A 24125-nucleotide genomic window follows, 5' to 3' on the forward strand; every position below is an offset into this window, starting at 1 on the left:
TCAAGAGAAATAAGCTAACTAGCAAGCGAGCAGAAGATTTAGTTTATGTCCACTCCAACCTACGCTTACTTTCACGTACTTCAGATGCTTACAGGTATTTCTTTCTTTTTGTATCTTTGATATGTATACATAATTACATTTGTATATTATGTTGGTTGTTTAAAGTTAATACTAACTTAAAACTTAAAAGTTAAATCATATTTTGATTTTGTTGCAACTTGCAGTTCAGAATCATCCAAGTATTGGGATGTCAGTCCAGAGGACATTGACGTGAAACTTGAAGGAGAACATGATTTGCATGCTCTTAATATGGACCTTACAAAACCTGTTGCTCCTTCTAATCTTGATGATGTGACTAAGGATAATGAGAATCAAGAAAGCTGATGTATTTTGTATGTCAATTATGCGACTGAGGAGAATGAGAATCAAGAAAGTTGATGTATTTGAGAATCAAGACAGATAAATTTTGGATCATGATTTATGAATATGTTATTCTGTTTGTAATTTTTTGATATATATATGTGTGAATGTGTTATTCTGTTTGAAATTTTTTTACATATATATATATATATGTGTGTGTGTGTGTGTGTGTGTGTGTGTGTGTGTGTGTGTGTGTGCATGTATGTGTACGGCCGTACCCCCGCACCCAAGTTTTTTGAAAATGGTCCGTACCCGTACCTATGTGACATAGGGTTCAAGAATTTTTAGACAAAGTCTACATGTTTCTGTAAAACAGAATATACATTGCTTGGACATCTTGAGCAACAAAAACAAATGGATATGTATATTATTTTTTACAGAAATATGTAGACTTTGTCTAAAAACTCTTGAACCCCACTTGGAATTAGAGTTGCCAAGCCAAGAACGTAGCAAAAAAGGAAAAACTAGAAGAATCTAGCCTTGAAAAAAGAATATGTAGACTTGAAAATTATAAAGATGAGCTAGAAAAAGTCAAAAGCAATATACAAAACCAAATAACAGAAGTATAAGAGAAAGTCAAAGAACCTAAACCTTTTTCCTCTGCTTACAATCATAATGAAATAAAAGCAACCAGTACAATTGAATTCCAAAATAATGATCGAGAACCCAAAAAATTACAATAGTTGCACCAATTATTAGTAAAATGCAAACTAACGTTCGGAGAATCTATTATACATGTACAAGCCTTGATAGGATACAGAGTGTACAAACACTATTATTGACAAATCACTTGTTAATCCAAAATACATAAAGATTATGAACAATCCAATTATACCAGAAACTATGTCATGAACAAAACTCCAGTATAACGAATACGTTCCTAGAGAACTAGTTACCCTTCAATTTTTAACCATTAGAGGAGATTTGTCTCACTCCTCCCCAGGTCCTACACTTTATGTTAAACCTTTCGACATAAAAAATATTTTATTGTATAATTGGATTATCATTCTTAATAGGTTGCCATGAAGGAGTTGCATCTCAAAACTAGGTCTCCAGCTTCTCTGAGACCCATATGATTTATTTGATACTTGGTTTTGATGTTTGACCGCTTGCAGCCTTTGATTCATCATGGCCATTGTCACCTTCATGCACTCCCTGTGAGCCTCTACCGCTGCCATTACATCCTTCAAAGTCACCTTATCCTTATTAGCCACGGCTCTTATACCAATGTTAGCCACCGGCTAACAAAGGAGATTAACTCACGCACTCTTCACTTAGTGAAATCCCAGCTTCCACCATAAACTCGGAAATTTCATTCTAATTAGGGTTAACTTCCCGTTACAACTTAATGCTTAGTCCTAATATCGTGGGTGGTTTATGACCAATGCTATTTGTTGAAGTATGTTAGACGGGTCTCGGGACCGGGTCCGGATCCATACCTGATCCATCTTGTAGCCCTTGTTGGGCATTACTTAAGTCGTGTAACCCTAATCCTTATGGTCAATGAAATCTTAAGAGAGAGAGAGTCTGGCGGCTAGTGGGCACCAGCTCCTCCTCATCTGTGGTTTTTTTCCTCTTGTTAAGGGTTTTTCCACGTTACATCGTGTTCCTCGTTTTCTCTTCCTCTGTGTTCGTGTTTCTACATGGTATCAGAGCAGGATGCTTGAAGAAGAAGATCAACGCCCAAAGATGGCTTGCAAATGACCAAAGAGATCGCTGCCCTCTTCACCAAAGCGAGGACTCGATCCTGTGAACAAAATCTTCAAGAATCAAGCTTGAGATTTATGAATTGCTGCCAGAACATGATCTGCCTCCATAAAATCTCTATGGCAAATTTGGACTTTGTGAAACGCCGTCCAATTTGAGGGAAGATGAAAAGAATGATGGCTAACGGCACACACATATGATAAGGATGCCAGCATCATGGTAAGGATCGTTTGGAAAGGATCATGGCAAAAATCAAGACGATGGATTACGGAAACAGTTACAGCAAAAATCAAGGAACGGTTTTGTTAATAATGAATATCTTGTAACAGCTCCTTAAAATAAGGAGTTATCTCAGCTGTAATGCCTATATAAGAGATTGGCATACTTTGTCAATTTTAAGGCCGATGGCCTTCCGTGGGTAAAGAAAATATGCTCCACGTTAATCCCCTAAGCTTTTTTATGTTGTTGCTTTATGTTTTTCAACATGGTATCAGAGCCCACGAGATTGGGACTTTTTTGGTGATCATGGAGTTTTCTTCATCCGCCGCCGCCGCCGTAACCGCTGCCGTCACCACCGCCGCCGCCGTTATCTTTCTGCTGTGTCGTCCGACGACGCTGCTGACACCGCCGCCGGCTCCGCCACCGGCATCACCGCCCTTGCTGCCGCATCGTCGACATGCTCCCACGGATGCCCACTTGAAGGCTGTTGACAGGATCTTCTACTTGAAGAGAAATCCTGGCAAAGGTCATTTGTATGTCAAGCAAGACACTCTTGGGATTGAAGGTTTTTCAAATGCAGACTGGGCAGGCTGTATTGACACTAGGAGGTCCACCTCTGGCTATTGTATCTATTTGGGAGGGAATCTCATAGTGTGGGGAAGTAAAAGGCAAGATGTGTGTTCTCGTTCCAGTGCTGAAGCAGAATACAGAGCAGTGGCTATGGGAGTTTCAGAGCTTTTGTGGCTAAAAGTATTGTTGACGGATATTGGTATAAAGGTTGAAGAACCAATGAAGATGTATTGCGATAACAAGTCTGCAATCAACTTGGCCAACAACCCTGTGCTTCATGACAGAACAAAGCATGTTGAGATTGACCGACATTTCATTCGAGAGAGAATTGATGCTAAAGAACTTGTACTTCCTTACATGAGATCTGAAGACCAAACAGCTGATGTTCTGACGAAAGCTCTATCTTCAACTTCATTAGAGAGAAATGTATCCAAGTTGGGCATGTTTGATATGTATGCCCAACTTGAGGGGGAGTGTTGAAGTATGTTAGACGGGTCTCAGGACCGGGTCCGGATCCATACCCGATCCATCTTGTAGCCCTTGTTGGGCATTACTTAAGTCGTGTAACCCTAATCCTTATGGTCAATGAAATCTTAAGAGAGAGAGAGTCTGGCGGCTAGTGGGCACCAGCTCCTCCTCATCCGTTGTTTTTTTCCTCTTGTTGAGGGTTTTTCCACGTTACATCGTGTTCCTCGTTTTCTCTTCCTCTGTGTTCGTGTTTCTACACTATCCACCCAATCCAAAAGCCTAGCAAAACAGACTCTCTACAAGGCAGACTCGCCCTCACCAACCAGACCCAATTACGCCTACTAGACAGACCCATAACCCACAGGATTGGCGGCCTAACAATTACATAACTGAAACTGTGCACACACACACATATATATATATATAAGGAAAGTGAATGATGACATTCACCATGTATTAACATTTAGGGACATCAAACAAAGGCCATCTGATCTAGAGTATGGATGGCCCAAATTTCTCACTCTCTCTCTCTCTCTCTCTCAAGGGGAGCCGGCGTCTCCTCCCCTGCCATCACCGGCTAGCCTGCCCGGCGTTGTCCCCAGCCGAGCCAGCGGGTGATGGCAGGGGAGAAGCCATTGGGCTCCCCCTTTGCTCTACCAATCGTGGGTAGTGCAAACCTCTACCACAATGGCTAGAGGTAAGTGGTCCTCTACGCCGCTGGTGGGGCTGATGAGGCCCAGCGGCAAGGCAGTGCTAGGGGCATCTGCCCCACTGGTGACAACAGGGGAGAGCCGCTGGGGCTCTCCCTTTGCTATACCCATTGTGGGTAGAGCAAAATGCTCTGTTGTCGTCGCCGATGCCACCGGCCCCACAAGCGACAGCAAGGAGAGCTGCCGGTGCTCCCCTTTGCAACAAGAATGAATATATATATATATATATATATATATATATATATATATATATATATATATATATATATATATATATATATATATATATATATAGAGAGAGAGAGAGAGAGAGAGGAGAGGGATGGGGAACTGAGAGGGAGAGTGAGGGGAGAGGGAGTTGAGAAATCTAGATCGTCCGATCTAAGATCGAACGGTCCAGATTTGATGTTCCTAGATACATATTGAATTTAGAGTCAGGATTCAGGGACTATATAAATCACACATCAAACAAAAGTTGTGACATATGACTGTGCTGCAAATAAATGTATATATGTTTAGTCACATATTATAATTCTAACAGGACGGAGGTCCATATGGCCATAAGATTTCACCTCTATATATATATGTAGTTATTAGCTCCTAAATATATCCAGGAACCTAAGCAACTTACATTAACATGCTTTTGACTGGCTTCACATACAGTGCTAGTTGCAATAAAGGATGCTTTGATTTGCATAAATTCTACAAAGAGAGTCTTCACACCTAAGTCACCCAGACTCTTCTATTTTACTGCCGCACCCGAGTCGCATCGAATCGGGTGTGCACCGAACATGGGTGTGGCTCCGACTCACACCCGAGCCCAGTTAGAATGTCATATTACTAAATTACTTATATAATATATGTTGTTCTGATATTTTTTTATGCAATACAATTATTCAAGTATGTCATATACATTAATAACTAAATTGTAATAATAATATATACATGCTTATTCTGTTATATATATAATAAATTAAAAATAATAATAATAATAAAATACCCTCGCCGCACCTAAATTTTTTGGGATGTGCCGCTCCGGCACCCGCACCCGCGCCCCGCACTCAGGTGACATAGCTTCACACTGTATGAACCATGGATTTTTTTTCTTGCAAAACATATCTACACATGAAAATTGTCAATTGCAACATACCTCTTTGCTAAATCAATTATAACATAATATGCACAAATTAGATTGAGGAAAACAAGCATGGAAAACCATATAAAGAAGTATCTCAACTCTCAATCTTGCTGAAATATAAATTCTCTCTTTCTCTAGAAACCATCATAACAAGCTTCCCCAAGTAGATACAGTATTCTTCTCATACAAATTAAGTTGCAAACTTGCAATAAGTATCTCGAACAAGTACAGTGGAAAAACACTAGAAAAAGAAATACAACAGAAAGAAAATGTATATGAGTATAGTTTAGTATACTTTACCATACAGAAAAAAAATAATATACAGGCATACTGCTTGGCAATTGACCACCCTTGCTGATTACCTCATTCAACTGAGACTTTGGCTTCCTACTGAAATAATATAAAAATCGAAATTTTTTCCAAATATATTTAATGAAGATTTATTATGTTTTATGAAATATTGTTACTCTTAGTAATTACTGTATTTTGAGTACAAGGGTGGAAGTGGAGGCTGAGGCATAGGAGGTGCTGCAAGGTCGATTTATTCGATGAAGGAATGGTTAGTATTGTCAGGGTTGATTTTATTCTACTAGATGCTTCTTCTTTCTCCCAAAAGTCCCTAAATGATTGATCTATTTTCTATGTTGGCGACCAATTTTTTTTTTATTTTTTTAGTTATGTTAATATGTCAAGTTATTTTAATTAACTATTACTAATATTTGAAATATGAGAAATACAACAAGCAAGCATAATCAACTTAAACAATCAAAATTTAATTGTTTACTTCATTGAATATGCAAAATCAATAGAAGAAGTTTAACATTACTCATTGAATGTAATCTAATACAAGAAACCAAAAAAAAAAAAAAACTAGATCTAATCTCTAGAAGAAGGAATGTAAATCCGCAAGAAGGCTTTAATCCATGTGTACTTAAAGAAAAGATATAACCATACTAATGGTTGCATATAACAGGTATGAGGTATCCCAATACCATATAACAAAGTGACTAATAGTATATACATATAACAGTATACATATAACAACATAATCAACATAAAAATACGTAACTGATACGATATCAAGTACATAGCAACATATACTCCATTAAGAAACTTTAATTGAAAGGGAATGTGACTTTCCACTTTTCCATGGAATAGGCATGTTGGAGCCTAGGCCATCCTAGGCGAGCTTAGGCACCAGCCTAGGCGCCAACAAATATCCCATCGCCTAAGTCACCAACACATATCCCATCACCTAAGTGGTGGACTTAGGCGATAAGTGTGGACTCACGCTTAGTCCATGCTTAAGCGAGTTAGGTGAGGCCTTAACAACATAGTCTATTTTATTGGATCATTAAGTACCGGGATCAATTTCTAGAATTACCATTAGCTTTTTCCAAAGTTTTATCCAGATGTGTTAAAAGCTAGCAAAACAGTCAGGGAAAAATGGCAGGCACAGTTGCATCTAGCTTACAATCCGGAGTGTGTAGTTCCAGATTTGGTGTGACATTTATGTTTTAACTTCAGAAGATGTTGGTGAATACAAACAATAAATATTAGTATCAACTGGTCCCCTAAACCTTTCTTCTGTTGTGACAATGGCAGTGTCCTTGTAGAACCTTTTTCTTCAACACACATAGACACGGCCAACATGGCCAGCCCGCGGCATCAATAATCTAAATTTTTCTATGCAAAACTCCAAGTAATGCATGCAAGATAATTTAGATTACAACATAAAGGAAATTAAAGATAATTCGACCAAAATTAAAAAATTTCAATACCAACTAGGACAATTAGTATATTAGCATGCAAATTGGATTATTGAGCTAAAAGAGAGACAAACCTTGTAGCCAACACTTTCACCAACACCTTCACCTCTTTCCCAAGCAATTCTCTCAGCAACTGTTCCAATAGGAAAAATAATGTGAAAAAATGAAGAGAAAAAAAAAAACAAATTCTAGCTTTCTGCAACAGAATTCTAGCAATTACCCAAAGACCTGATATGGCAGAAATACGTCTAGGCTGTGTACACACGATTTTGCAATTCTGACTTTTCCTCCACATGTGATCCAAAAGGTACTGTGGAACCTGCAGACAGACACATAAAGGGAAAAAAAATTAACGGCATCTAAACAGGTTGTCCCAAAAAAGAACTTGTGCATCTAAATAAGCAACATCAAGAAAGCATCATGAAAGCCCACGTATCCATCTATAATCTCATTTACTTGGGACCTTGGGGGTAACGAACAGACCCTGTCAAGATATTAGCACAAAACTTAAATGTCAATTGCAGTGCTGAACGTATCTTCTGATACGGAGGTATATCTTACAATATGTATCATAAATATGGGAAAATCGATCAACCTTGGGAGCTATGTGGTGCTGGTACGGGTACTGATACGGCGTTTTCGTAAATCTTGGTACAGCGGTACGGCGAATATTATATATTTTTAATTCAAAAAATTTGAAAAAACAAATGATATCATCACATTAAGACAATGCTCCTTTCATACAGTCTCATAGATAAAGTCATAAAAAAACATAAAATGCTGACAACAACCGTAAGCTGCATAGTGCATAACTTATAACTTATAAGTTATAATCAAATTAAATATAACTCGACAAGGCTGAAGGGCATATGCAAAACCACTCGACAAGGGCATTGCAAGTTACAGACTTATAGTCCTCACAGAACACGCATGAACAGTCTCATTTAGTAATTTCAAGCATTGCAAGTTACAGTTTTCAGTTTTCACAGACGAGAGAAATCCAACAGAACACGACATGAACAGGGAGCAGGAAATTTGAATCATATAGGCCAGTTACATAGCCAATATGCGGTAATAGTCAGTAAACCAGTGCAGTTCCACCACCGGAGGAGGATTTAGGTGTCTTTGGATGAGATGATTGAAGCTCAAGGTCAGACAAGCTCAAGATCGAATTTCACACAATATCCCACAGGGATCCAACAAAAATCAGACCCCATTACACATGTGCACAAGCTGTCAAACCCCAACAAATTGGGGCAACCCTAAAAACAGCCAAAATCATGCAGAAATTTTGCATATTAGGCAGCCATTAGATGTACCAAACCTATCGTCGATGACTCACCGCCCGTCGCCAATTGCCAGCTGCTGCCCAAGCTCCCGCCGGACGTCCATCGGTAGCTGCCCAAACTGTCAAACCCCCAACGGTAGCAGCAACCCTAAAAACTACCTAATAAAGAAACCGAACGTCGTCCACTCACCGTCCGTGACCGATCGTCATCCATCGCCAGCCGCCATCCGCCGCCACTGCCCAAAGTAGCTCGAACCCAAACACTCGCCACCGAAAGAACAAACAAAATCGAGGGAGAAGATGAGCGTTAGGTTTTTTGTCGAAAGTGATATGGTTTGTATCTGGTTCCGACCTGGAGCCAGATCCAAACGTACCACCACGTACCGGCATACTGGTTTTGCCGTACCGGTACAGGTACGCTGACCAAACCGGCGTACCATGGTGACATAGCTTGGGGGTAACGAACAGACCCTGTCAAAATATTAGCATAAAACTTAAATGTCAATTTCAGTATTGTACGTATCTTTCGACGGAGGCATATCTTATGATATGTATCATAACTACGGGAAAATTTGATCACCCGTTTTTTCGATATGGATTACTTGAGACCCCTGTTAAGTTTGTACATATGGATCAGGTCACCCAGACCTGACCCATTTGATCCACACACCCAACACATCATGGGTGGTGGCATACTTGTAAATCTTATTGTTATTTTTTATTTTATGATGTACCCTAAATCGTGATTAGTATATAATGATAAGAAGAGGCAGACGTCATTTGTTGTTGCTTTCTTTCATCTCTCTCTTACGTGCAGCCCACTTCTCTCTTCCTCCTCTTGCATCTAACTTCATTCGGTGGTTTGGTATTAGATATCAAAATCTTACATGGTATCACAGCAGGTTTTGCCACTGACAATGTTTGGTAAGAATCTCTAATTTCTACCCTAATTTTTGTTTTTTTTCTGCCCTAATCCTCAAATCTCAAGTTTCTGCCCTAACCCTAATCCCCAAATTTTCTACCCTAATCCTATCGTCTACCCTAATCCTACCGTCTGCCCTAATCCTACTGTCTGCCCTAATCTGCCCTATCGTCAGCCACCTTACCCTAATCTCAAAATTTATATTTTCCCCCTATTTTCTGATTATTGCATTTATGGATCCCCACCGCAATTCCAGCATCTTGTCGTCCAATTTCCTCCCCCAACTCATCTCACAAAAGCTAAATCATACCAATTATTTGACATGAAAACGTCAAATAGTCCCGTTCATCAAGAGTCACCGTCTCTATGGACATCTCAATGGCACCACACCTGCGCACCTGAATGGATTATGCGAGAGGTGAAGAATGTTGCAGGGCAAGTTCAAGAGACCATTGCAGAAATCAATCCTGAATATGAGATGTGGATGGCTCATGAGCACTCCAAGTGTTCGATATATTGTTGGCTGAAATTTGACACAAGAAGGTGTTGTTATTTTGCTGGCCTCTTTTGGTGATATTTGTGACGAGATAAAGCTCCCTTGGTGGTGAAGATTGTGGCAGTCTTTGACGCGTCGAAAGCTTCATTTTTGTGTGGCTGTTTTTCATCCTAGCACTACCTCAATGTCTCCTTTACAAGGTACACATTATGAATGAAAGAACTTCCTCTACTCCTCTTCCCAAATTAACTTCATCAAATTATGTTTCTTGGGCAAAAACTATGGAACATTTTATTAGAAGTAAAGGCCTATGGGGACTCGTTGATGGGTCAAAAAGTGAACCTCAATTAGTCCTCACCAAGACCATAGATGGTAAAGCTCAAGAACTAGATGGAGTTGAAAAAGACAAGGCTATGAATGAATATGAGAGAAAATGGGAAGAGTGGAAGATAGGACACCACAAGATTATCACTTGGATTATTGCTTGTGTTGATACTACAACCATGGGCCAAATAGCAAAACATAATTTTGCTCATGAAGCTTGGGAATTCCTCAAGAAAACCCACACTATGAAGGATGTGGCCTACATGTGCAATCTTCAAATGAAGATTGCAAGTCTCCAACAAGGAGACAAGTCCATTAAAGAATATGTTGGAGAAATGGAGCAATTATGGGACGAACTTGCTCTATTTGAACCCGAATGGTATGATCCAAGAGACATTGGAGTTAGAGAAAAACAAAATAAAGTCTCTCTATCATCAACTGAAGCAGAATATCGTGTCATGGCCACCACCACCATGGAGATTGTGTGGTTAAAAAACTTATTGAAGGACATTGGAATTGACTTAAATGAAGCAACCAAGCTCTGCTGCGACAATAAAAGTGCCATCTACATTGCTAGCAATCATACTTTTCATGAAAGGACGAAGCATATTGAAATGGATTGTCACTATGTGAGAGAAGAATATCTTAACCGAACAATCGATATATCCTTTGTCCCTTCCGAATATCAACTTGGAGATTTCTTCACCAAGGCACTTGCTTCAGCACGTTTTCAGTTTCTTCTTGGCAAGCTTTCGGTGATCACACCGTAAGTTTGAGGGGGGGTGTTAGAATTTAAATATTAGACATTATGTAAGTATACATATGTTTCATATATGATTTGTATATATGAATATCTATGTATGCATAGGTGTTATGTATTTTATTTATTTGCTTCCTTTTCTTTTTTATGTACTTTTTATTTCTTTTCTTTTTCTATTTTTACCTTTTCCTTTTTGTAAAAGGGAACTAGCTGTTGGACCAGCTTCCAACGGCTAGATTTCTAGCCGTTGGAGCTGGCCCAACAGCCAACTCCTCCTTCTTCTCTCCCTTTCATTGTACTATATATATGGGACTGTTGTCCCTTGTTTGGTTAAGGCTTTTAGGCCTTTCTTGTGTATTCTTCTCTTGAGATTAATAGATTTGGTATCTTCTCCTCAAGTTTGAGGTTTGGTTGTGTATTACCTATTGAAGTTGTTGGGATCTTCAAGAGTGTATCTCTTGAAGCATTTGTATTCTCAAGATCAGGCCTGATTTACACATACAATCAATCAATTTTAATATTTAATATGATTTATATATTCAATACATAAATTCTTATTATTCAACACATATATTCATACAGTCATATATAATACAATCATATACATACTTAGATTTGAATACTTTGGAAGAGCACCAAGGACAGGTTCAAAGAACCCAAACAACAAATGGATTACCGGCAGCCTGCCAGCAACTAATAAGGAACAAAACATAAAACAAAAAACAGCCGTTGGAGCTAGCCTTTGTGCTAGGCAGCTGCGGCTCTTTGCAGCAGAAAATAAGGACAACGTAAAAACAGAAAAATAAGAAAACAAAGAAAGCAGAAAATTGGAAAAAAAAAAAGGAAAGAAAACGATCACATGGACATGGTAATAACGACAAAGAATGAAAGAACAGCTGAATATAACATTAAGCAACCAAATTGGGCAAAAAATTCTGCTTTCATATATAAATAATAGAAGTAACCAAAGAACAACACATAAGGAACAAAAGGTTGGCAGATAAGAAAGACACGAAGACAGAAAAAAGAGAATAAGGGGCTGAAAAAATCATTAGATCAGGATATGTCTGGAAAAATAGGTGAAATGGAAGCATGAGCATACTTGTTGCCAGGAAAAGTATGAAATCTGCTGGTAAATTTAGGGTTTTCTGGAAAAAAATGAGAGGTCTGTGGTCGCCGGAAATAGGTCTGCCATAGCCGAAAGAAGTAGCTTTTTGCCAGAAATCATTTCTGCTCACCAGAAAAGAAAATGGACACAGGAAATAGTGTCTCTCTGCCAGAGAGATGTACACAATGCAGGATGAAGGCAGACTTCGACCATTAGTCGAAGGCTGCAAATGTTCCGTGCATATACATGGGTGGGTTTAAAAAAACCTAAAATTTGGAGAGCAATAGACTCAGTCAGCTTTGACCAAGTCCATTGTTGAACAGATATGAACTCAGGTGTGTTGACCACACCGGACAGTACATAGACCGTGTCCGGACATGCACCCATCGACACACGTGCTTCACATTTTAAAGCACATACATGTTTCGTTGGAGATAGGAGTATTTATTTCATCTTTCTCACTTGAATTAATTAATTATTTATATATTGCTGACTCGAGAGAAGATCTTATTAATAAACATTTAATAACTAGTTTTTGTGTCTCCCTAGAAGAATATCTTCTATCTTGGACATAAAGGAAACAACAAAAGATGTTAATATCTTCTATTAAAGCAAGGTATAAAGCAATGGCTATTGCAACTATGGACAACTGTATGATTTGAACTATTAGAAGACACGGGTGCTTGCTTGCAACCTATGTCACATGGGTGTGAGGTGCGGGCGCGAATGCAGGTGCAGATGTAGGTACGGGTATGGCAAATTTCAGAAAAACAGAGACGGCATGCAATTAATAGAGAGAAAGAAAGAAACGGCGGATTGAAAGACAGAGAGTATGCAATTAATGAGGAGAGAAAGAGGGCAAGTTAAATGACAGAGAGAGAGACAAGAGAAAAAAACAGTGAATTCAATGAGAAAGAGAGAGATTAATGGAGAGGGAGAAAAAAACGACGATTGAATTAAATGAGAGAGAGAGAGGGAGAGAGAAATTAATGAAGAGGGAGAGAAAAACGGTGATTGACTTTGAAAGAGAAAAAAAAGGTAATAAATGGAGGGAGGAAAAGATGATTCATGCACCACTTCACGAGCTAAATCGAGTTCATTTAAGGGAACTCGACTCGTATAAAATATAAACAAACAAGTTCAAAGTGAAACTCGAAATCAACTCGTTTACAAGATGAGTCAGCTCGAGACGAGCTTTACCGAGTCGAATTTGAGGTACTCAACCCATTGTTCACCCCTACTTATACTCATAACATAAGTAGAAATTAACTAAGTAGTTTTATATATCTAATATTATACATTTATAACTGTATCAATGTACAGCATATATTACATATAGTGTATATAAAACTGATTAACAAAACTGATAATATATGCACAGAACTTTTAAGCAGCATATATATGTGTTTGTTATATATATATATATCACAGAACTGATTACTGAAAGTCTGAAACTTATGCAATTAATACATTTAAGACAACATGTTCCTAGATTAAGAAAACTTACAAGCAGCAACAGAATATATGACCATATGGCATATGCAAAAAAGTTAGCAGAAGCATATAATACATAGTACTAAACTGCAAAAGGATTCAGTAAAATACTAAAAATAGTATAACAGATGCAGCAAAAGTGACAAAATAGAAAAAACTGAAAAACAGAACCATCTTTTCTTAAAAAAAAAAAGATTGAAAAGAGGACAAAAATGGCATTGACACAGATTGACTGCACCAGATTCACGTTGACCATGCCCAATGCCATGTCGGAGGTGCACCTGCACCCAGCAAGACTTGGATGCTTTTGCTGTTTTTGAGAGTCGGTGTGACATAGCTTGCAGCAACCCATAAAATCATGTTGTGATAAGAAGAGCGCAATTTATATAGCCCGGAATTGTCTCTTCCATGAGTGAACAAAAAATACAGAAATAGCCTGTCACTTTGTTAGAGGAAAACTTTAGGAAAGGCAATTGCTTTATCTTATATAGCCCCACAGTTTCATACTGCAGACTTCTTCAGTAAGGCACTACTTACTAATCAGTCTAATTTTCCTTCTAACAAATTTCTAGCCGTAGGTATGAGCGGATGTATTAGAATATATAAAAATACACATATGCACACACACACATATATATATAATGTTGATTCTCTCTGTTTTGTATTTTTCCTTTTTCCATTTTGTGTTTTTAATATTTTATACAAGACTGCACCAGACTAGCCATTGGCTATTTCCCAACAGCAACGGCTACCTCCAATGGCTAGCTTGGGGATGTGTTCTTCTATATATTGTGGATGCTTCTCCCTCATAAATCAGCTTTTGTTCTTTTTCATTCAATAAATTCTTTATTGTGGCTTGTACCTATCTGCACATTGTGAGCGCATGCATGTGAATAGGTTCATATGAAATTTTGAATCTTGGTACTTTGAGCTTTCAGTCTTTCATGTTCATTCTTGACTTCTTTTCAAGATTGTGGAGTTCATCACCAAACAGGAACTTTCATTCACAGTTTATGAGTCTGAGATAATTGACTAAGCATTATGAACCATGAAATAGCGACCATAGTACTCTCGATCCACCAAAGAATGCACCACAGGAACAATTATCGACAGATCACAAGAGAGCAAAATGTCAGTCCTATTTCTAACAATGGAAGCTTGAAGGTTATCTAGATTAAATCAGCCTTGAGGACCTGAGTTGTCTTCCCGCAACCAGTTTCACCAGATATCAGCACTACCTGATTTTAACAAAAGATGGAAAAAATTTGTTATCAAAAGAAATATATGACTGGGTCAGAACACATAAGGAGATTAAAATATGCTTTATTAGTCAATTGAAAAGAAGCTAGGAACTATCAATGTGTTTCCAAAAAAAGGTCACTGATGAAATAACAGGAAGGGTGCCTTAATGCAAGAGTAATTTCCCAAACTCAACTGGAGCATGAAGGACTAATCAAAAAGAAGATACAGAGTCATTGTACCTGATGGGATTCCACGCTGTCTGTTATAGCGTCAATAAAAGATGCAATTGGCAACTTTGACCTATCTTCTGAAATCTGCAAGCAAAATAAATTGTTCAGGTGGAAAAGATATTGTAAGAGGCATTCTGCAAGTTTACACCAACTAGCCAATAATTTTTTTGGAAATAAAATTGAGAATGAAAATGAAATAGAAGAATGGGATTCTGGGAGAATTTTCATATATCTGGAAAAGAGCTCACAAAAAGTATGCAAAACCTTTCTAAGCTGAGGAGATTCCTTGATCCTTGATGCAAATAAATCCAATTTCCTCTTAATGTCTCGCTTGGACATTATGGGCTTGCAGAAACTAGTGTCATAATTCCTCTGTCTCCTTTCATTCTTGCTGCAAAAGCTCTTTATTTCTTCAAAGGACTCATCATCACCAGGAGGATAATGGGCAAACAGATCTCTTAAAACACTTTGTGTGTCATCTGAAAAAGTCAATGCGATACTACCCGTGTCATTCTTTTCTGCTTTCTTTTGGAGAGCTTTGAATACCGAAACTCGCCGATGTTGTCCACGCCTGCAAAAAGTTTTAGAAGCTGTAAACAAGGATCCAATAGGAAGATAAGAGTAACACATGCTCTCTCTAGCATCATACCAATGCTGCTGGAAGGCAAAAAGTGAGTTGAGCAGTTACTGCTTAAGCCAATCATGTTGTGACGTGTTGGATCTGGATTCAGTTCTGACTTAGACCCAAAAACATGGTGTATATTTGTTATATTCTATTTCTGGATATGATTGACAACTGTTCATATGATTAAGCACATTGTCCCATGTTACAACCTTCATAGCACATATATAATTGAATGAAATTTGCACTGGAAATTGTGAGCTATATGCCTCTTGCTCTTGTTTCCTTAATCCTTTGATAACATAGGTTGTGGGAGCTGATCTGTAGATAGCACGGTGCACACTCAGATGCTGAGTACTTACAATAAGGTCTGACCAAAGAGATACCAATTGATTTTCAAGTCAAGAAAATCCTTCCTCTTCTACAACCTTCCTTCTATCAATCAATGCTTCCTTTCTCTGATCTCATTCTCCATTCTTGTTTTCCTGATTTACCTCTGAGTATCTGCAGCAAATATATTCAACTGTGCTGATTGGAATCACAAACTCCAAGTAGCAACTGGCCGTCCTTTTCAAAGGGCGACCTGATGAACTGTCTGTTGTCCTCCATCTTTGAGGACAGAAGGGTCTAGTTTACCAATACTTAAAAAAACTTTACGTTATTCAACATAAAATTATAAAAATAATTAAAATGACTTTCTTATAAAATTTGATTTTCGACAAGAGAACATAATGTATGACTATTATTATTATCATCTGTGCCACACGGGTGATCCTAAACGGCTGCTGCACCCATGTCGCACCCGTGTCGATGTTGTTGTTCTGCTTCTATGACACAGCACAGCCCTTGCGATCAGCCGAATCGGACAAAAACTGATCATTTTAAATGCACACCTGACTAAGCTACCTCTAATACAAAAAGTTTATATGTAAGATAAATAAATAAGACTATTAAACAGTTAAATAATTATATAACAAATGATGTATATACATACACGCACACACACCTACACATATATATACATACATGTTCGCCGCAACTGCACCTAAATTTTTTTGAGAAATTGAGAAATATCCACACCTGCATCCCAACCCATGTGACATATATATATAAACAGCAAGGTTTTTCTCAGCCATAATACAACGAGCTTGTTCTTTTCAGAAAAAAAAAAGGAGAAACGGTAAATTTTTAAAAAGTAACAAAATTTCCTAAAAATTAGGAAAAAATAGAAAAATAAGAAACTAACAAGGTGATTGCAGCAATCAGCTTAGGTAGTATATAATATACATGCATTTTGGGATTTTCAAGAACATTATCTTCAGCATAAACATGAAAAAACAATGGGGCCTGAACAAGCCAAAACAAGTGAATAATGCACATCACTATGTCGGAACAAAAGGACGTGCAAAAGACTTACCCGTGCTGGAAAAGGATGTGCATAATACTTACCTGATATCAATGTTCTAGGCTTGCAGCAATACCTACAGCGACATTTTCTGGCAATCAGTGGGTTTGGTGAGGTCGGTTGACGGCTTTGGCAAGATATTCTAGCATCATTGATGATTTTTCTCCAAATCAAAACCCTAGGATGAGCCATCTTCCCACTGAAATGTTTTTTTCTTCTCTAAAATCTCTGAACTTGTCTCCTCCAAAGTCCAAAGAAGTCTGGTTTTCTTTGTTTCCATATTGACATTAAAACTTCTTAATATGAAAGTCATGTCACCACCCAGAACAGAATTCAAATCATATAAAAGAAGACGTCAAAAGAACAGGAAAAAACGTGTGTCTTTCACATCTTTTGAATTTTACTGATTTTTTAATAAAAAAAACATGATACTTTGCTTTTCTTTTGCCAACGTGTTTTTGTGTTTTTGTCGCGTCTTTTTCGGAAAAGTTAAAACTATATATATATATATAGTTTTAAAATGGAGCTGCACCCTTTAAAAGTTTGGACCAAAATAGCCTTCTCATAAACATTTATTTACAGTAATTAAAGTCAAAGAAAAGAATTGGACAAATAAAGGTTAGGACTTAGGAACAACCATATAATTATATATATTATATTATATATATATATATGCTCTCGCTGCACCCCCGCACCCAAATTTTCTGGGATGTGCCACACCAGCACCTACATCCGCACAACACCCCACACCATGCACCCACGTGACATAGCCAAGAACTCCATACTGAAAACTTCTACCTTCCATGCCAACAACTTTGTTTTCTTCAGTTTCCTATTCAAGATCATGAATTATTCATCTTCCCTTTCAGGTCTTCCTTCAAGTCTCCTAAGTGAAATTGTGTATAAGAAAATCAATAATTCCAATTTTTTGACTTGGAAAAAACAATTTTTTTCTTTCATAAGAGTTGTGATCTTTTGAGCATCTAGAGGATCAGTTCAAGCCCTGCCATAGTTCATAGAAAAGGATGATAAAAAGGATTGCTCTACCAAGATTATTCAAAACCCTAAGTACATTGCTTTGACAAAATGAGATCAGCCCTTGTTGTCTACATCACTTCTATCTTTTTTTAAGAGGTGTTCACAGCCATCTCAGACAACTGCCTGAAATATGCGAAACTAACAAGATGATTGCAGCAATCAATTTCACATGTCAGTCAAGCCTTTATCAGATATCAAAAGCGAGTATTTTGTATCTCAAGAAGGAACTTTGAACTTACAAGGAAAGGATATATTTCTTTAATCAAAGATATGAATGAGGTAAACAGCATCATAGATGACTTATGATTGCATGTGCTGGCATAAACGAATAAATGTTTATCTGCTTATTTGTTTCTATGTCTAACACTTAAAAATGATAATATACTAAAAGTGTGATTGCCAGCTTGGATGGAGTGCTCATTGTGAGTGTGCCCCATCTTTTCTATCATCTTCTCTACTGCTGGTTCCACTCCAGCAAGGTTGCTCTTCCACTGCAGTGACAGCCCTTGAAAGAAGGGTAACCAATGAATTTTTGCCCCTCGGCATTTGCAAAATTCGTGAACTGATGCTTTAAGTTGCCAAATTAACTTGTTGGTCCATTGACCAAGTAGTCATCTAAACTGTGTTTGATGCACAACATTGGCAACTATGCCTAGAAAGACTGGCAGAACAAAATCCAGTGGGGACATGTAGCAACTATTATTGGCACTATTTCATAAATGAATACAAAATAAGATGAATAGGGTGTGGTTCAAGGATTTCACAGGAGCAACTCATGTCACGGTTGATATTGGTCAACTCTCATACTCATTCCTTTATTTTAGTAAAAGCAGTATTATGACAAGAGATAACCCATCATTTTGTTTATCAAACTGGAAATGTTATTATTCTCGTCTAGTTCCTCCATTAATTTGTCTCATGTTCTTCTCACTCCTAATATTAGAAAAATGTCATTTTTATTCTAAACTTGTTGGTAACATATTTCTCTCCAATTTACTCGCTCTTGTGCATATTAAGAACTAAATGAAACAAACATACATTAGAAGGGAGTGATGAAGAAATATGAACATTTCTAAACAAGACCATTCCATTCATATTTTCCATCGTGAAGCCATGATTAGAGTCTCTTGATGTTCCTCCTCAAATGGTGTTCCTAGTTATGATGAACCAAATTTTTTGCATAACCATCATGATCACGGTTGTCCCATCCTGAAAAGCTTGTGTCAAACAACCTCATTCCATTAAATCTGTTTCTTGATTTTGATGATAAAAAACATCCAAGTTGTCAGTTATATAAGTCTTCTTTCTTCATTCAATTGGATAATTAACATCAAAACCTACTGAAATTCTCTATTTAAGTGTTGGGGTCTGCTCCTGAATGTTCTATTTCTGGAAGTGAGTATCATGTTATTTCTTGTAGCTATTATTATTGTACTTGGATATACTTTATGACAAATTTGAGGTCCTTGGTTTATTTTGAATCTTACATTCTTTTGTCAAATAGCACTTTTCTACAAACATTATGCACTTTTTACTAACCTTCTTTCAAATAATGGATTAAATCATTGACTATTTGCCCACATATACCTCAACAACAAGGAATAGGTGAGCAAACCACCACCACCACCACATTGTTAAAAGTATGATGAGCATGTTACATAACAGTAATATTCCCATTGGCATGTGGATAAAGGCTTTTCATTCAGCTATTTATGTTATAAACCATCTATCTATGACTATTTTAGCAAATAACTTATTTTACTCATTTCCAATAGCACTCTAAATATAATGATTTATGAGTATTTGGATCTATTTATTATGTGCATCTTGACAAATATTTAGGAATACGTTTCAGGAAAAAACTTCCTATTCCACTGATGGAATATGCAGATGATTACAAAGAGTATCAATATTCAGATCCTATGACCAAACATAACAAGCCATTCAAATGTTATTATTGATGAACAAAATTGACGATAGACTTTACAGCTTTAACCAGAACCAATCTCCAACATTGAGGTTCATCACCCATGGTGAATAATGGAACCATTTGCTCATCAATCTATATTATGAATCAGCTTGTCTACAGATTTGTCTACCCCTGAGTCGAATAGTGTTCCCAGTGAACCTTAGATTGAAGATGAACTCTGCACCCCTTAAAGATATTAACATTTTTTTATGTTGTGTGTCCCTACATTACATTTCTGATACAATATGATACAGCGCATAGGTAGGCCCAACCGATACATTTAAAGATATACCAGTGACAATGATGCAAATACCAAACATCAGAAGTGATTAAGTACACATTACATTGAAAAAGAGCAAAAAGCACAACATCAATACTGACCCAGAACTTTTTGACACCATGCCCATTTTTCTACATAGCATATGCACCTCAGCACGCTCAGTGTTGGTCAAATCTGCTTCAAATGTATACACTACAAGAGAATAACTGGTATTAGCTCCAAAAAGAATTGCACTTCATTTGAAAATATGTTCATCACATGACACCATATTCTGCTTATACATTACCACTCAAAGCTGTAGAAAATAGCACATTCAAGAAAATGAGCACACAAGCATAAAACATGTTTGCACAGGTGTTAAATGCCCATCATGTCTACTGCACAAGATTTAACATTATTATAAAACATGTAACAAAGGAAAACCAAAAGTTAAAGGGACAAATTACATAAAATAGTTGAGTTATAATGGGCTATAGTTGCTTGCATGGGAGAAAAAAGACCATGCCAGATGAGAAGCAATAATGTTAAGAAGGTGAAGAAGGCAACAACTGTAATGCTATAATAATGTGTCAACACAACAATTGTATCATTCTCAAGCAACATTTCAGTGGCAAGATTAGAGAAAAAAGACCATGCCAGGTTGGAAGCAATAATGTTAAGAAGGTGAAGAAGGCAACAACTGTAATGCTATAATAATGTGTCAACACAACAATTGTGTCAATCTCAAGCAACATTTCAGTGGCAAGATCATAGTCACAAATAACGTCTCGGAGTTTTAAACGGCGAGATATTCTCGGGTATAATATGGCGAGCTTGAAAAAAAGGAAAAATACGGTAAATTTTTAAAAATTTTAAAAAACTAAAAATGGACGAAAAATAAAATAAGTGAGAAACTAATAACACAAACATCACAAGATAAGTAGATTTGCAACAAATAAAAAATAAAAAATGAAAAAAACTGTTTGGCATTAAAAAAACTGAAAAAAAAATGAAAAAGATGAAAAAAACGTGTTCTTTTCGGTTTTAACGTTTTTTTCCAAAAAAAAAGTGTTTTTTTAAGTTTTAAACGGCCATTTAATTTATCGCATTTTTTTCGTGTTTTTTTTTAAAAAAACGTGTTTTCTGTGACAAGATTAAAGGACTGTGAGAACTGATTATAAAAGATTTGCGAACTTGGTCCATAGTAAAAACCCAATTTTTAACATGTAAAGTTATTTTTCAATTAAAAAAACAAATTAAACGTGGTACTTTATGAACTATTAAAGTTGATTGGACAACTTATAATTAGTTCATGTAGTCTTCATATTTACTTAATGTACATATTTCAGGCATATTATATTATATATATATATATATACACACACACACACTCAACCAGTCCCATTTTGGGACTGGTTTTTCCAGCTCTTTGTTGTCTCAGACTCTCAGCCCCTTGTTCTGTTTTGTTTTCCCTTTTGACAACAACCCTTTCCACCTTAAGTTTGGTGGATCCTAAGGAGAAAAAGGGACTTAAAAGTGATTTGTTGTTTGTCATAAAGTACTAGTAGGATAAATCTATTGAAGAATAGGAACTTTCACAGATTGCAGGGTTGGCTCTCTCGTTCCATCTCCAAAAGAAGCATTCACCAAGGGAGTCACCTGCTTCAGAAGTCTTCTCCAGCTCCTCTTTCCTCAAAATTGCCATGGGCAAGAAAGAAAGAAAGAAGAAAGAGATTATGGATAGAGAGCATGTTTGGCACTATTTGTTAAGGCTGGGAGCCCCTTCAATAGAAAGGACAAGAGGAATTGCACCCACACATGTGTCACGACTATAGGGATCCTCCTTCACTTGTCTTTCTATTGTTTGGTCGTTGAACACCTCTTGCTATTCCACATGTATAGCATTGCAAGTGTAGGCCACTTGACATGCTACGGAACACAACTTTCTAATGGAACGGAAACCTGACCATGGACTTGTAAGGTTTAGAAGATTTGTGAAACATTGACAATGTCCATTCTTTTTGTAGAAACACGGGCACAGAGAAAGAGAATACAAGGAACACGATGTAACGTGGAAAAACCCTCAACAAGAGAAAAAAAACAACGGATGAGGAGGAGCTGGTTGCCCACTAGCCGCCAGACTCTCTCTCTCTTAAGATTTCATTAACAATAAGGATTAGGGTTACACAACTTAAGTAATGCCCAACAAGGGCTACAAGATGGATCGGGTATGGATCCGGACCCAGTCCCGAGACCCGTCTAACATACTTCAACATTCCCCCTCAAGTTGGGCATACATATCAAACATGCCCAACTTGAATACATTTCTCTCGAATGAAGTTGAAGATAGAGCTTTCGTCAGAACATCAGCTGTTTGGTCTTCAAATCTCATGTAAGGAAGTACAAGTTCTTTAGCATCAAGTCTCTCTCGAATGAAATGTCGGTCAATCTCAACATGCTTTGTTCTGTCATGAAGCACAGGGTTGTTGACCAAGTTGATTGCAGACTTGTTATCGCAATACATCTTCATTGGTTCTTCAACCTTTATACCAATATCCGTCAACAATACTTTTAGCCACAAAAGCTCTAAAACTCTCATAGCCACTGCTCTGTATTCTGCTTCAGCACTGGAACGAGAACACACATCTTGCCTTTTACTTCTCCACACTATGAGATTCCCTCCCAAATAGATACAATAGCCAGAGGTGGACCTCCTAGTGTCAATACAGCCTGCCCAGTCTGCATCTGAATAACCTTCAATCCCAAGAGTGTCTTGCTTGACATACAAAAGACCTTTGCCAGGATTTCTCTTCAAGCAGCACAAGATCCTATCAACAGCCTTCAAGTGGGCATCCGTGGGAGCATGCATGAACTGACTCATCACATTCACAGCAAAGGTAATATCAGGTCTAGTGAGAGTAAGATAAATCAACTTCCCTACAAGACATTGATATCTTCTTTTGGCCTCTTCACAGAGAGGCTCCCCATCTCTAAGACTTAGCTTATGGCCAGCATCTAGAGGAGTAGAAGTTGGTCTACACCCTAATTTCCCGGTCTCCTTTAACAAATCTAGGGTGTACTTCCGTTGATTTAGCACGAGGCTAGTACCCAGACCTAGCAATTTCAATGCCAATGAAATATTTCAACTTACCAAGGTCCTTGAGATCAAACTTGATCGCCAACAGTTTCTTTAACTTAATTATTTCATCTTCATCATCACCTGTGACAATCATATCATCAACATATACCAATAAAATAGTAACCTTCTGTTCATTTCTCTTCACAAAGAGTGTATGATCTCCATTCCCTTGATGGTATCCACATTGTCTCATGACAAGTCTAAGTCGTTCAAACCATGCTCGAGGAGATTACTTGAGCCCATATAAAGCTTTCCTTAACTTGCAACATTTTCCAGGTTCCTCATATCCTGGAGGCATACACATATATACTTCCTCTTCAAGGTCTCCATTGAGAAATGTGTTCTTGACATCAAGTTGGTACATCTTCCACTCCTTCATCACAGCTAAGGAGATAATGACTCTGACAGTCTTCATCTTCGCAACAGGAGCAAAGGTCTCCAAATAATCAATCTCATATTTCTGACTAAACCCCTTGGCCACAAGACGAGCTTTGTATCTTTCAACACTTCCATCTGGTTTGTACTTGATGGTGTAGACCCACTTAGATCCAACCAAGTGAGCCGCCTCAGGAATCTTTATAACTTCTCATGTCATGTTTCTTCTCAGGGCTTCCATCTCTTCTTGCATTGCATAAGTCCACTTGGAATCACTTTGAGCCTCAGCAACATTCCTAGGAATCATAACCAAAGAAAGAGAAGATACAAAACATTTGTAGTCCTTGCTCAGTCTAGAATATGAAACAAAATTACCAATAGGATGTTGAGTACGACCTGACACCCTTTCGCAGGGCGATGGGAAGCTCTTCACTTGCAATAACAGTCTGAATC

At 37.6% G+C, this 24125-nt stretch overlaps 1 protein-coding gene across 2 annotated transcripts in view; it reads right to left on the minus strand.

Annotated features, from left to right (window-relative positions):
• The window catches only part of LOC116267791 (DExH-box ATP-dependent RNA helicase DExH6), a 57241-nt gene that overhangs the window by 24037 nt on the left and 9079 nt on the right, over positions 1-24125 (minus strand). The window contains exons 2-7 of one of the 2 annotated variants that reach the window (XM_031649694.2): positions 20281-20371; positions 15130-15436; positions 14875-14949; positions 14587-14631; positions 7230-7320; positions 7076-7134 (exon numbers count right to left, since the gene is read on the minus strand). In XM_031649694.2, coding sequence (XP_031505554.1) covers positions 7076-7134; positions 7230-7320; positions 14587-14631; positions 14875-14949; positions 15130-15436; positions 20281-20371 — 668 coding nt within the window. The remainder of the gene's footprint in view (positions 1-7075; positions 7135-7229; positions 7321-14586; positions 14632-14874; positions 14950-15129; positions 15437-20280; positions 20372-24125) is intronic. The other variant, XM_031649695.2, reaches the window with a different exon arrangement.

The sequence above is a fragment of the Nymphaea colorata genome, chromosome 14 (assembly GCF_008831285.2).
Source record: "Nymphaea colorata isolate Beijing-Zhang1983 chromosome 14, ASM883128v2, whole genome shotgun sequence".
Taxonomy (NCBI): Eukaryota; Viridiplantae; Streptophyta; class Magnoliopsida; order Nymphaeales; family Nymphaeaceae; genus Nymphaea; species Nymphaea colorata.